At 39.0% G+C, this 13,733-nt stretch overlaps 1 protein-coding gene across 1 annotated transcript; it reads left to right on the top strand.

The window, feature by feature from the left end:
• The first annotated feature begins 1 nt into the window (after nt 1).
• Nucleotides 2-488, top strand: LOC140982095 (uncharacterized). Its single transcript, XM_073448509.1, has 3 exons — nt 2-147; nt 241-352; nt 444-488. Exons 1-3 carry the CDS (start codon nt 2-4, stop codon nt 486-488), a joined length of 303 nt encoding a protein of 100 aa, XP_073304610.1.
• Nucleotides 489-13,733: the final 13,245 nt, after the last annotated feature.

Raw genomic sequence — 13,733 nt, 5'->3', positions numbered from 1 at the left:
CATGATTGGTGATCTGGTTTTTCATAAAGCTTTGTGTGATCTTGGTGCAAGTATTAATCTTATGCCTTTGTCTGTATGCAAGAAACTTGGACTGGGAGAGCCTAAGCGAACGAAGATGTCCTTTCAATTAGCAGACATATCTATCAAGTATCCATGAGGGGTCATAGAGGATGTATTAGTGAAAGTGGGAAAGTTTATATTTCCTATAGATTTTGTGGTACTTGACATGGAATAGGATAGGGAGACGCCTTTGATTCTGAGGAGACCGTTCCGTGCAACTGGAAAGGCCGTGATTGATGTGCACGAAGGGAAATTGAGATTGAGAGTGGGAGAGGAGGAAATCACTCTTAATGTTTTTAATGCTAGCTCTTAAGCACACACTGCATACTAATGATTTTTTTATAGTAAATTCTTTGGATTAACTTGTTTGTCATTTTGTGCAGGATGCTATTAACGATCCATTGGAAACCACTCTCACACTAAATTGAAGGAGGATGAACTTGAGGAAGACAAAGATGAAAGAGCGGCATACTTTAATGCCAACCATCCATGGAAGAAGTCAGTAAGATGAAGTTTGAGGATTTGGGGGATCGAAGAGACTTGAACTCTCATAAGTCAAGCATTGAGGAACCGCCGACACTTGAGCTCAACCCTCTGCATCCACACCTGAAGTACGTGTACTTAGAGCGTAAAAATCTAGCACCCGACAAGCGCATTACACCGAGGGAATTTAAAGAAGGCGAACCAGTGCTCTTGTATAACTCCAAGTTGCGCTTATTTCCTGACAAGCTCAAATCAAGGTGGACTGGCCCTTACATGATTACCAAGGTATTCCCCTCGGGAGCCATAACTTTGAGAGATGGGAAAAATGAGCCATCCATAATCAATGCACAACGACTGAAAAACTATTTGGGTGGCACAGAGGAGTCACAAATTGAAGTCACTCGATTTCAAAACAATCAGAGTTGAGAGGAACCTACAGTCTAGCTCTAGACTATAAATTGAGAACTAAGTTCTTTCCCCTTCCTACTAATTTTTATTTTATTTATTTAGTTGTGTTTTTTATTTGATAAATTAGATTTTGATTTTTTTATTTATTATTTTGACGCTGACTCAGAGGCCATACCACCACCTCCGTCATTCATTCTCCCATTCTATTTTCAGTATGTGCAGAACACGACGAGGATGAGCCTTGATCAGGGGAGTTAATTGTTTCCTCTTCTTTTCGTTTTTTATTTTATGCTGCATTGAGTAATTATCATCGTTGTTGCATTATGTCATTTACAATACATTGGTTTTTGTGTTCTGCATATGTGTTTCGTTCATGTGTTTTAGTCTTTTGTGCAATGGGTACATTGCACACACTTAGTATGAGGGGGTCGTTTGTGTTTTGTATGTGTGTCAATTGATGGTGAAATAAACAGGTTGTAGCCAATGATGATTTTGGGCTTAATGAATTGCATGTTTCTTGGTCTTGTCACTCATTATTAATACCCCTGTAGCATGAACTGTGAAATTTTTTTATGCACATATTATGGGTCGGGATAGTTGGGTGAATGAGGGTCGAGTTTAAAAATCTGTGGGGGTAAACTAGAATAACATGAGATGCAAGTAGAACTTGAATGAATGTCTGTTGAAAGGGGTGACTGACCAGTAGCATGAACTCGAGTAGAAAACCAAAGTGAACCCGAAATAACCTTCTTCCCAATCGTGCATTGAACCTGAAAATTCGTCCCTAGGACTAATAAATAAACATGCCTTATATTCAGAGCCTAGGGAGTACACATCAGAAAATTATGCACGTATAAAAAAAATTGTGAAAAAAAAGTTAATGTAAGGTGTGGGGGAGCAAAAAAAAAAGGGATGAAATCCTATTCCTATGCTAAAAAGATGGAGATGTAAGGCGTTGAGGAATGTCAGATGAAAATCCTGACAAGTGCATAATGAAAATGATCGGTGTACTCCCCATCTTTTTGGACCACTTGAACACTTGTTGGGATTACCCCCCTAAATAGCATTTTTCAACCATGAAATTCTACTACACTACGTTTGCTGGTCGGTCACGAATAGAAACGGCACTCCGGAGAGTGAAAACTTGCGTTGAATTGTTGATTTGGTGACTCACATGATTTGCGAATGAAACTATCTGAAGCACAAGCTAGTAGAACCCACAGTACACACACGAACACATTTTCTGTCTAAGTAAAAATGCTATATGGTGTTTTGAAAGGGGTGTTAATGGATGTTGTGATTTGACTAATTGGATGTAGTTCAAAAACCCGTTGAGGCATGAGACACCAATTGCAGCTTCGCCATTGATTTGATTTGTTTAGTACTTTTGTTTTGTGTTTTATTTTGTGTTTTAGTTGTGGTCTACGACCTATGTTGCTTGAGGGCAAGCAAAAGATCAGTGTGAGGGGTTGATATAGGTGGATTTCACTTGTTTTTCATGTTATGTGACGTCTCACGTGTTGCGCATATCGTTTAGATTGCATGCATTTTATGGTCTTTTGGCATATATTAAGTTTTCTTGTTGCTCATATGTCTCGTGGTTGAAAATGCAGGAAATTCGTGAATAAACTCAAGAGAAGTGATCGAATTGCGAGGGACATCCGCCCGGGCCAATGCAAGGTGTGGATAAAAGAAGACTTGCACAAGCTATCCACCCGGTCGCATATTTATGTCCGCCCGGGTGCGTCGATGAGAAAATAAAAAGAGATTTGCGAAAGCCATCCGCCCGGGCGCAGTTGATTTTTTGGAAAGATTCTTGGTCGATTTCTTCCCTTATTTCTGAATGAGGGATGATATGGAAAGGTTTTTGGACAAATTGGAGAGGATTCAGACATTATTCAGCAGCCAAGGAGTGGGGAGAAGGAGAGAAAGCTTGGAGCAAGTTCTTGGATTGAAGATTTCGAGATTTCCGGGCACCGTTCTTCGCATTTTCTGCCACGACTAGTATTTCTTATTTAAAATTTATCAGTTAAACTTTGTGTTGTTTATTTTTACTATGAATTCGAGTAGATACATTACACTATTTGTTGGATTTAAGGGGATCGTACCCCGAACCTTGATTTAATTAGTTCACGTGTTGATTGTTGATTTATTCTTGAATATCCCATTGTTTTTCATGAAGTTATTAAAGCGTATCTAACTTTAATAATCATATCATATCGCAAGTGAGTTCGAGAGAATAGCTTGTGATAGGAACGAGTAGCATAGTCCGTGGATCTACAATTTACATAGACATATGAAATTGGATACATGTTGATAGTTATAGTTCTAAGGGTCGAAAACTAGGGGATTTCATAGATCGGCATGCAATTCACCTTTGATAAATAATTAAAGAAATTTAATTACTTCACTAAGTAGAATTAGTTTGGCATAGCTCGAGATTGCATGTCATTTGTTTAGGAAATCCTGCCAAAAGCGTAAGTCATTGTCGAGGGAATTAAGTAAATAACGAGGAGTAGGTGAACCGAGATTCCCAACAAATTCATTTCTCATTGAAATTTAATTAATCGGTCTAGCTTATATATTTCAGCATTTAATTCTTGAACTTGTCCATTGAGTTTTTATTTAATTTTAGTAGTAAAAAACAATCATTCGAATTCAGTTGCCAAAGATTTGATAACTGAAAATAATAATTGTAAAATACAGTCTCCAGCGGAACGATACCCGTACTCTCATACATCATACTATTACTTGACATCGTGCACTTGCGATTATTTCGAGCTTGGATATTATAAATTTTTATTACGGATTTTACAGTGCAAGTTTTGCTCGATCATATTGTAAATTGAATAGATCAATTTATGGCCTTAAGCAGTCTTCTAGACAATGGTATTTGAGATTTCACAGAGCAATAATCTCATATGACTTCATTATGATAGATGAAGACCATTGTGTATATGTGAAAATATCCAATAAAAGGTTTGTAATTCTATCTTTTTATGTCGATGACATATTGTTAGCTGGGAATGACAAGGAGTATATTGAAACCATTAAGAAATGGTTGTCCTTAAATTTTGAAATGAAGGATATGGGTGAGGTAGATTACATCCTAGGTGTTAAAATTCACAAAGATCCTTCTGAGAGACTTCTTGAACTGTCTCAAGAATCCTACATTAAAAAGATTCTAGAACGATTTAGAATGTCAAATTGCAAATCCATTGATACTCTTGTGGCCAAAGGTGAACGCTTAAGTCGTGAAATGTGCCCAAACACTTGTGAAGAAATCCATGAGATGTCTAAAGTGCCATATTCTAATGCAGTTCGGAGTTTAGTGTATGCAATGATGTGTACTCGTCCCGATATTTGTTATGTCGTGGGGCTGTTCAGTAGGTATTAATCTAATCCAGGAAGAAGACACCGGAGTGCAGTTAAAAGGATTCTAAGATACCTAAAAGGCACTACATATTACTTCTTTTATTATCAAGGAAAATATTTAACATTGAAAAGATACACAGATTGTAATGCCCGAGATTTATTTATCGTGGTAATCTGAAATTAACGAATTCATGAATTGATGTGATTATGGCTAGACAAGCGTTGGGATAGCAAAGGGCTAGAATGGAGACCAGCAGATGTCGCGCACATGCGCGGAGAAAGGCGCGTATATTCCCGAGGAGCTCAGCCGCGGGACAGAACATCTCGCGCATATGCGCGAGACAAGACGCGCATATGCTCGAGAGGGTGAATACCAGAAGTGTCGAGTCCAGAGAATGTCGTGCACGTGCGCGGAAGAGGGGCGCACATATGCGCGAGCAGATGAAACAGCCAAGCGCCGAGATAGAGAGTCTCACGCATATGCTCCGGGGCTGGTCGCGCATATGCTCCGGGGCTGGTCGCGCATATGCGCGAGACGTGCAGTACAAAGGAACGAGCCACTTGTCCTAGCCATGCATATATACATGTAAACAAAGTTTCCTTTCGTTCAGATTTGGCAGCAAGAAGATCGAGAATCCATAGATTTTATCCTCAAGTTCCATCGTAGCTTGGAATTGTGATTTTGAAGAATCCGACCATCCGGTTTAATCTGGACACAGTATTGTGCTCCTCTCGACAAGAACTTCAAGAGGATGTAAGTTTTACTGATTTCTAGCATGGTTTGACATTTATATGTTGGAACAATCATGATTTGATTTATATTTTGTGTTCTCGAGATATTAGACATCGTAGAATTGAAACCAGATTGAAGAACGGACACCGTATGACATTGTTATAATTTTCAGACTATATTGAATGCGAATATACAGATGTGTTGGAATTGTGTTGATGTGAGTATTGATTATGAGTTGTAGACTAATATCTCTTGTTGTTGATCAGTTACGGGGATATCGATATTGCGCCGTTATGCCGTTGAAATTGAGATGGCTTGATTAGTGATCAAAGCAAGCCTTGATTTGAATTGTATATGATGGGGTGCTCTTGAATGTCATTACAGATTGGTAGTAAAGGCTTCGAACTCGAGAGTTTAACTTCAGAACCGATAGAAGAACGAGCAGAACTACGAAAAAAATGTATAAAGCAATGTTAAATCGGGAGCTACGACTCGAGTTAGATTTGACTTGAGTTTCCTAAAATCACATACTTGCTTGTTATTGTTTGTATACCCTTGTATTACATGAATGTGAATGCTATTTTTATTGATTTATAGAAAAGCAGAGAATAGAAGATAGACATCGAGAATGTGTCTTTGGCAGAGGTGCCAAGACACTGGATGTTTGGTTATATCGATGTGCCTACGAGTAGATCGACTGTTATTGCAAAGATTCGATATAATGTGCCAACGTCCGGGAACCGGGATCCCTAGAATAGATAAGAGTTGAGTCAGAAATTAAGAGTCTAAGAGTTTGATTTACAGTTTTATATCGTTTCATGTTTTCAGATTTGATACATGTTGTTGATAACTATTCTATGCTTTTGTATATGCTTTTATATGAAATGCATGTATACGTTGTTTATACTGGGAATTATATTCTCACCGGAGTTATCCGGCTGTTGTTGTGTTTGTATGTGTGCATGACAACAGGTGAGACAGGATCAGGGTCGAGCAGATGATGAGAGATCGAGATAGAGTGGTGATTCCGGACTTCGATGTAGATTTGTCCTTCAATACTTGATATGTAGTGTTGAACCTTAGTGTGATATGATTGTATCATGCGTAGATTTTGTACATTTGATTAGGTTGTAGACATTGCACCTGATCTTTTATTTAAATAAACTGGAGTATGACTTGTTGTATAGATTCGTACACTTGTTATATGCTGCGCAATTTTTTTTTAAAAAATGTTATGACCCAACTTATTTGAATCCATTTAATCCCAAGAATGATTAAGAAAATGATTAGCGTCCGGGTCCCCACAACAGGTGATATCAGAGCAGTAGGTTCCTGAGACTGAGATAGAGACAGAACTATAAGATAGAAACGAGTGAGCGGGGTAGATTGAGCTTTCTTTCCTGCTTATGCAATGCTAGCATGTTTTATTGCTTTATAAAATACATGTTTACCTGTTTATCTGATTTGATTGGAACCATGTATTGTTGAGAATGAATCAGAACTGATTCTTGATTAGAGGTATGATGATCAGAGGATGACTGAGACAGATTTGTCAAATTTGATTACTAACCCTTTTGATAATCAGATATGCCTCCTCGAAGAGCCCCAGAACAGGGTAGTACCTCAGGTAATCAGATGGATGTTACAGCGACACCGATGCAAACACTGTTGAAGAGATTTCAGTCGTTCAAACCACCGACTCTGAAAGACACTGAGACATCTGTTGATTGTTAGAGTTGGCTTGATGACATTGAGATGTTATTTGATTCATTAGACTATACAGATGAGAGGAGAGTTAAACTGATTGGGCACCAGTTGCATGACGTTGCAAAGAGTTTGTAATATCCAAGCTTGGTGATCGGTACGGTTTAAGATTTAATATGTTTATTGACTCCTTGGTTAAGTTTAAATATAGTTTTGACGTTAAGAGTTGAGATTTATGATTTATGGTATTGTGTTTATAGAAGATGTGTGGTGATACTGTAGTGTCGTTGCGATTAAATTCATGATAATTTGTATATTGAGCCAATTGGTATGAAGCCAATTGGAGTGGTTAGAGAAGACATAGAGGTGTAACTTTCATGTTTTGAGTTTTGTTCAAATCATTGTGGAAGACAAGCCAAAAGCGCCCCGAAGTTTGTCGTGGGTGTCGTCGTTCCTCCAGTGACACATGTTGGGAGATTGAGCATAACTCTTTACTCAGACATTCAAATGACATGAGGCTAATTGGAGATGCAAGCGAAGACATAGAGCTACAACTTTCATGTTTACCACTTTTTCAAATTATGAAGGAAAAAGGCGTTTCGGAGGCAATTTTTGAGGCGGCTGTGCGCAGAGCGGTAAAAAATGACCGCCCGAGCGCCACTGGTTCTGAAAATTTCGTCTTGGACAGTGTAGTCCGCTCTCGAGAGGTAGTTTATGACCGCCCGAGCGCCCAGCACAGTACAAAAATCGTGTTTTGGGTATTTTAAGGCTTAAAATTGGTTGAGACACAAATTTCCCTCATTTCTCTCCTCTACTTCTCGGTTCTTCACTCAAGGGGTAAGCTAGGGTTCCATTTCTTTCATTTGGTGCCTTTGATTCAAGCTTATTGTTGGGTCTTTGTAGTGAGATCAAGTTTATTTTGGGTTCAAGGAGCTAAGGTAAGCTTTTGGTTTAGGTATTCTTGAATTTTGGTGTTGGGGAGAAATATTGGGTTTGTTTGATTGTGTTGGTTTTATGGATTTTAGAGTATGGTTGTTGGATTATTGAGATGTTGATGGTTCAATTCATGGTTTATTGTTGTAGGTTTTGTACCAAGAGATTAGAATCAAGCTTTCCATTGGTTGTAAGTGGAATTCATTCTTTGTGCTCACATGAATTATATATATTGTATTTCAAATGGTTTTAACATGCTATTCCCTGTCATTTGATTCATGTTATGTATTGGTACACTTTGTTGTATATTAGAGGTTTTTATATGCCTCAATTGTATAAAAGGGAATGCAAATGAAAAGAGCATTCAAGGTGTTTGTTTTAATGTCCAAGAGAGATTTCAAGTGATTTATTGGATTGATAAATAGATAGCCAGAGATTGCATGCAATTAGTTGATCAACGACCATAGGCTTATATCCCGACAGAGTATCGATTTATTTCGATGGGATATAGGTACAGAGACAGAGATACTATTTAGATATCAATCCACAAGAGAAAAGAGAAATATCATCGTTATTGTTCATGTTCTACTATATTATTCATGTTTCAAGAGTTAGATGGTATTAATGATTTCAAAGCCACGTTTTACAGAGTATGGTATATGTATATTGCTATGTAAGAGCTCTACTTGCTGAGTTTTATACTCATTTCAAGTATTTCATGTGATGCAGATAAGAGTGACCGGCCACGACTTTGATTGGAGCCGAGGTCATATGCATAGAAGATGGAAGGAACAAGGCTATTTTGTTAGCACTTTTGGACATGATCAAAATGATATTTTGTATTTTGTTGCAACGCTTATTTGATCATGTATATACTTTTGATTATATATTGAAATGTATTTTAAATCCTTCTTTCCTTTAAGAAAATTTTAAATTCCGCTGTTATTTTATGAAATCGATCAAGAGGGCGTTACAGAGTTGGTGGCTCACGAAAGAAAGAGCTTTGGAGCATAGAGGTACGGTTATTACTTGGAAAGTCTTTAAAGATGAAGTCTATCAAAGATTTTTCCCAGTATCGTACAGAAAAGACAAGGGAGCAGAGTTTGCTAATTTGAGACAGGGTCAGTAGAATATTGAAGAGTATGTGGCCAAGTTCTCTACCTTGTTACGATTTGCTCCTCATGTTGCAGAGAATGATGAAGCAGTGGCTGATCAGTTTATCAATGGCTTGAACCCTGACATATTTACATTGGTAAACACCGGGCGACCGAATAACTTTTCTGATGCGTTGAACAGAGCCAAAGGAGCGGAAGCGGGCCTGATTAGGCAGAAGAGAGCCTCGTATATTGCTCCAACACCGAAACAGCAACCATCTTCTACTCAGTTTCACCAACCCCCTCCCAGATTTGATATTGGCAGTGGCAGCGGTGGGAAGAAAGATAATCTGAAAGCCAGAGGGAAACAGTTCAAGAAATCTGGAAGTAGTTCATCTAGCTCAAGTGGCTCACGACAGATTGGTTCGGGCCAAAGTTATACAGGGGTCTATTGTCGAACTTGTGGAGGAAGACATCCTACAAAGCAATGCCAAGGAGTGTTTGGTAGTTGCAACATCTGCAAAAAGCAGGGACATTTTGCCAGAGTCTGTCCCCAGCGAAGTTCTCAACGATCCCAGGGAGCAGGATCATCTGGATCAGTGGCTCATCTTGATAGACGATCATCTGCTGTTCACTCTTTCCAGCCATCACCTGCCCAGTCACAGCCAAGGCCAGGAGGAAGCCAGACAGTTAGCCAGCCTTCGAGACAACAGGCCAGGGTATTTGCATTGACTGAGGAACAAGCCCAGGACGCACCTGATGAAGTGGTTGCAGGTAACTGTACTCTTTGTGGTTATCCTGCTTATGTATTGATTGATACGGGTGCATCTCATACATTTCTCTCTGAGCGATTTGCATTGATGCATGCTTTGCCTGTTGAGTCCTTACCTACTGTCGTATCTGTCTCTTTACCTTTGGGGAGAGGTCTTATATCAGTGAATTCTGTTAGAAATTGTATGCTACAGTATGACGGACATGAGATAGAGTTAGATTGTATTGTACTCGGTTTGTCTGATTTTGATTGCATTATCGGTATTGATATGCTGACCAAGTACCGAGCTACCGTAAATTGTTTCCAGAAAATTATAAGATTCAGACCAGATATGGCTGATGAATGGAAATTTTACGGTAAGGGTTCTAGATCTAGAATTCTTTTGATATCTGCTTTATCTATGACACGATTATTACAGAAAAGAGCAGAGGGATTCCTTGTTTATTTAGTAGACGTACTAAAATCGAGCCCTTCATTGGCAGATTTTCCAGTAGTATGTGAGTTTGCTGACGTCTTCCTTGATGAGATTCCGGATTTGCCTCCAGTCCGGGGATAGATTTCAGCATTGAATTGTTACCAGGTTCTGTTCCTATTTCTAAACTCCATACAGAATGACACCGATTGAATTGAAAGAGTTGAAAGAGTAGTTAGAAGATTTACTGGCCAAGGGTTACATCAGACCGAGTGTTTCTCCTTGGGGTGCTCCAGTATTGTTTTTCAGAAAGAAAGATAGTTCAATGAGACTTTGCATTGATTATCGACAATTGAACAAGGATACGGTAAAGAATTAATATCCTTTGCCTCGTATCGACGATTTATTTGATCAGTTGCAGGGTTCTTCTGTTTATTCTAAGATTTATTTGAGATCTGGATATCATCAGTTGAGAGTCAGAGATTCTGATATATTCAAGACAGCTTTCAGAACTAGGTATGACCATTACAAATATATAGTCATCCCGTTTGGTTTAACGAATGCTCCAGCTATATTTATGGGTTTGATGAACCGTATATTTCAGAGATATCTTGATGATTTTGTAATTATCTTTATTGATGATATTATGATTTATTCGAAGAACATGATTGATCATGCAGAGCATTTGAGAATTGTACTGAATATTCTGAGAGCTGAGAAACTGTATGCCAAGCTGTCGAAATGTGAGTTTTAGCTGAGACAGGTGGTATTTTTAGGACACATTATATCTGGAGATGGTAATCTGTTGATCCCAGTAAAGTTGAGGCTGCGATTAGTTGGCCTAGACCGACATTAGTGCCAGAGATACGCAGTTTTATGGGTTTAGCAGGCTATTATCGAAGATTCGTCAGAGATTTCTCTAGTATTGCGAAGCAGATTACTCAGCTAACCCAGAAGAATGCACTTTTTATTTGGTCAGAGGCTTGTGAATCTAGTTTCCTGGAGTTGAAGAAGAGATTAACCAGTGCTCCGATGTTGAATATCCCGTCAGGTACTGGAGATTTTTTTGTTTATTGTGATGCCTCTCACCGAGGATTGGGTTGTGTTTTGATGCAGCGAGGACATGTTATTGCCTATGCCTCAAGAAAATTGAAACCACATGAGACTCGCTATCCGATTCATGATCTTGAATTGGCCGCCATTGTATTTGCATTGAAGATTTGGCGACATTACCTGTACGGTGAGAAGTTTGAGATTTATTCTGATCACAAGAGCCTGAAATATCTATTTTCACAGTCAGAACTAAATATGAGGCAACGACGGTGGCTTGATTTGCTGAAAGATTTTGATTGTGAAATCAAATACAACCCAGGGAAATCGAATGCAGCAGCTGATGCACTGAATCGAAAGGTATGTTCTTTATCCTTATCGACGATTGGTGTTTCAAATTTGATTGAAGATTGCTGCTTGTCTGGACTAGTATTTGACACAGATTGTAAACCTCTGAGATTGTATGCTGTTCAAGTTGAACCAGAGCTGATTGTAAACATCAAAGAAGCACAGAAAGGCGATCAGAATATTCAAGACTCGATTATGATGGTCAGATCAGGGCACCGATAAGAATATCAGGTTCGTGATGATGTATTGTATGTGAATAATCGACTTGTTGTGCCAGATGTTTAAGATTTGAGACAGCAGATATTGGCAAAAGCACATTGTAGTCGATTTAGTATCCATCCTGGTGGCAGAAAGATGTATAATGATCTGAAAAAACAATTATGGTGGAAACAGATGAAATCAGACATTGCAGAGTTTGTATCCAAATGTTTGAATTGCCAACAGGTGAAAGCAGAAAGAAAGAAACCAGGAGGTCTATTGCATAGCTTATCTAATCCAGAATGGAAATGGGATCATATTTCTATGGATTTTGTGACGAAGCTACCACGATCCTCCCGAGGTTGTGATACCATTTGGGTCGTGATTGACAGATTGACCAAATCAGCATCTTTTATTCCGTACAAGATGACGTACAGACATGACCAGATGGCAGAGATGTATGTCAGAGAAGTGGTCAGATTGCATGGTGTGCCGAAATCTATTGTATCAGATCGTGATCCTCGATTTACTTCACATTTTTGGCCTAGTTTGCAACAGGCTCTAGGTACGAGATTACATTTGAGTACTGCATATCATCCTCAGACAGACGGGCAGTCAGAGAGGACTATCCAGACATTAGAGGATATTCTTAGAGCTGTAGTGATAGATTTTGACACTAGTTGGCAAGATTCTTTGCCATTATGTGAATTCTCCTACAACAATAGCTATCAGACGAGTATAGAGATGGCTCCATTTGAAGCGTTGTATGGCAAAAAATGCAGATCTCCTCTTTATTGGGATGATATTTTTGAGGTACCTGAAATTGGACCTGATATGATTCGAGATATGACTGAGAAAGTTAAACTGATTCAGCGAAGAATGAAAACGGATCAAGACAGACAGGGCAAATATTCTAATAACTGACGTCGACCGTTAGTATTTGAGACGGGAGACAGAGTATTTCTGAAGATTTCTCCTTTCCGAGGTGTTGTCAGATTTGGCAAGAAAAGGACTTTGTCTCCACAATACATCGGGCCATATAAGATTCTGGAGAAGATAGGTGATCGTGCCTATCGACTCGCTTTACTTCCGTCTCTATCTGGAATACATGATGTTTTTCATGTATCTTTATTACAAAAATATCTTCCTGATGTTCTCATATTCTTCAGCCAGACGAGGCCGAACTTGACGAAACACTGAGTTATGTTGAAAAACCGATTCAGATTATTGATCGTAAAGAAAAACGACTCAGAACGAAAACTATTCCACTTGTGAAAGTTCAGTGGAGTCGTCATGGCATTGAAGAAGTTACTTGAGAGACTGAATCAGACATGAGACAGAAATTTCCAGAGCTATTTCACTGATGTGAGTTTCTTATTCAGCTTCTATTATGTGTTCATTTATCTTATGATTTGATTGCGTGCGATTTCGGGGACAAAATCCGGTCTTAGAGGGGGAGAATTGTAATGCTCGAGATTTATTTATCGCGGTAATCCGAAATTAACGAATTCGTGAATTGATGTGATTATGGCTAGACAAGCGTTGGGATAGCAGAGGGCTAGAATGAAGACCAGCAGATGTCTCGCACATGCGGAGAAAGGCGCGCATATGCGCGAGGAGCTCAGCCGCGGGACAGAACATCTCACGCATATGCGCGAGACAAGACGCGCATATGCGCGAGAGGGTGAATACCAGAAGTGTTGAGTCCAGAAAATGTCACGCACGTGCGCGCATATGCGCGAGACGTGCAGTACAAAGGAACGAGCGACTTGTACTAGCCATGCAGTACAAAGTTTTACTGATTTCTAGCATGGTTTGACATTTATATGTTGGAGAAATCATGATTTGATTTATATTATGTGTTCTCGAGATATTAGACATCGTAGAATTTAAACCGGATCGAAGAACAGACACCGTATTACATTGTTATCATTTTCAGACTATATTGAATGCGAATATACAGATGTGTTGGAATTGTGTTGATGTGAGTATTGATTATGAGTTGTAGACTAATATCTCTTGCTGTTGATCAGTTACGGGGATATCGATATTGCGCCTTTATGCCGTTGAAAGTGAGATAGCTTGATTAGTGATCAAAGCAAGCCTTGATTTGATTTGTATATGATGCGGTGATCTTGAATGTCATTACAGATTGGTAGTAAA

Source organism: Primulina huaijiensis, chromosome 8 (genome assembly GCF_012295235.1).
Source record: "Primulina huaijiensis isolate GDHJ02 chromosome 8, ASM1229523v2, whole genome shotgun sequence".
NCBI lineage: Eukaryota > Viridiplantae > Streptophyta > Magnoliopsida > Lamiales > Gesneriaceae > Primulina > Primulina huaijiensis.
The sequence above is the reverse complement of the archived record's forward strand: the minus strand, read 5'-3'. Positions and strand labels throughout refer to the sequence as shown.

Excerpts from the sequence above, each read along its gene's own strand:
- LOC140982095 (XM_073448509.1), top strand. The coding sequence starts at position 2 with ATGATTGGTGATCTGGTTTTTCATAAAGCTTTGTGTGATCTTGGTGCA. Across the intron at positions 148-240 it reads TTAGCAGACATATCTATCAA|GGAGACGCCTTTGATTCTGA; the intron begins GTATCCATGAGG and ends GGAATAGGATAG. Across the intron at positions 353-443 it reads AGGAGGAAATCACTCTTAAT|GATGCTATTAACGATCCATT; the intron begins GTTTTTAATGCT and ends CATTTTGTGCAG.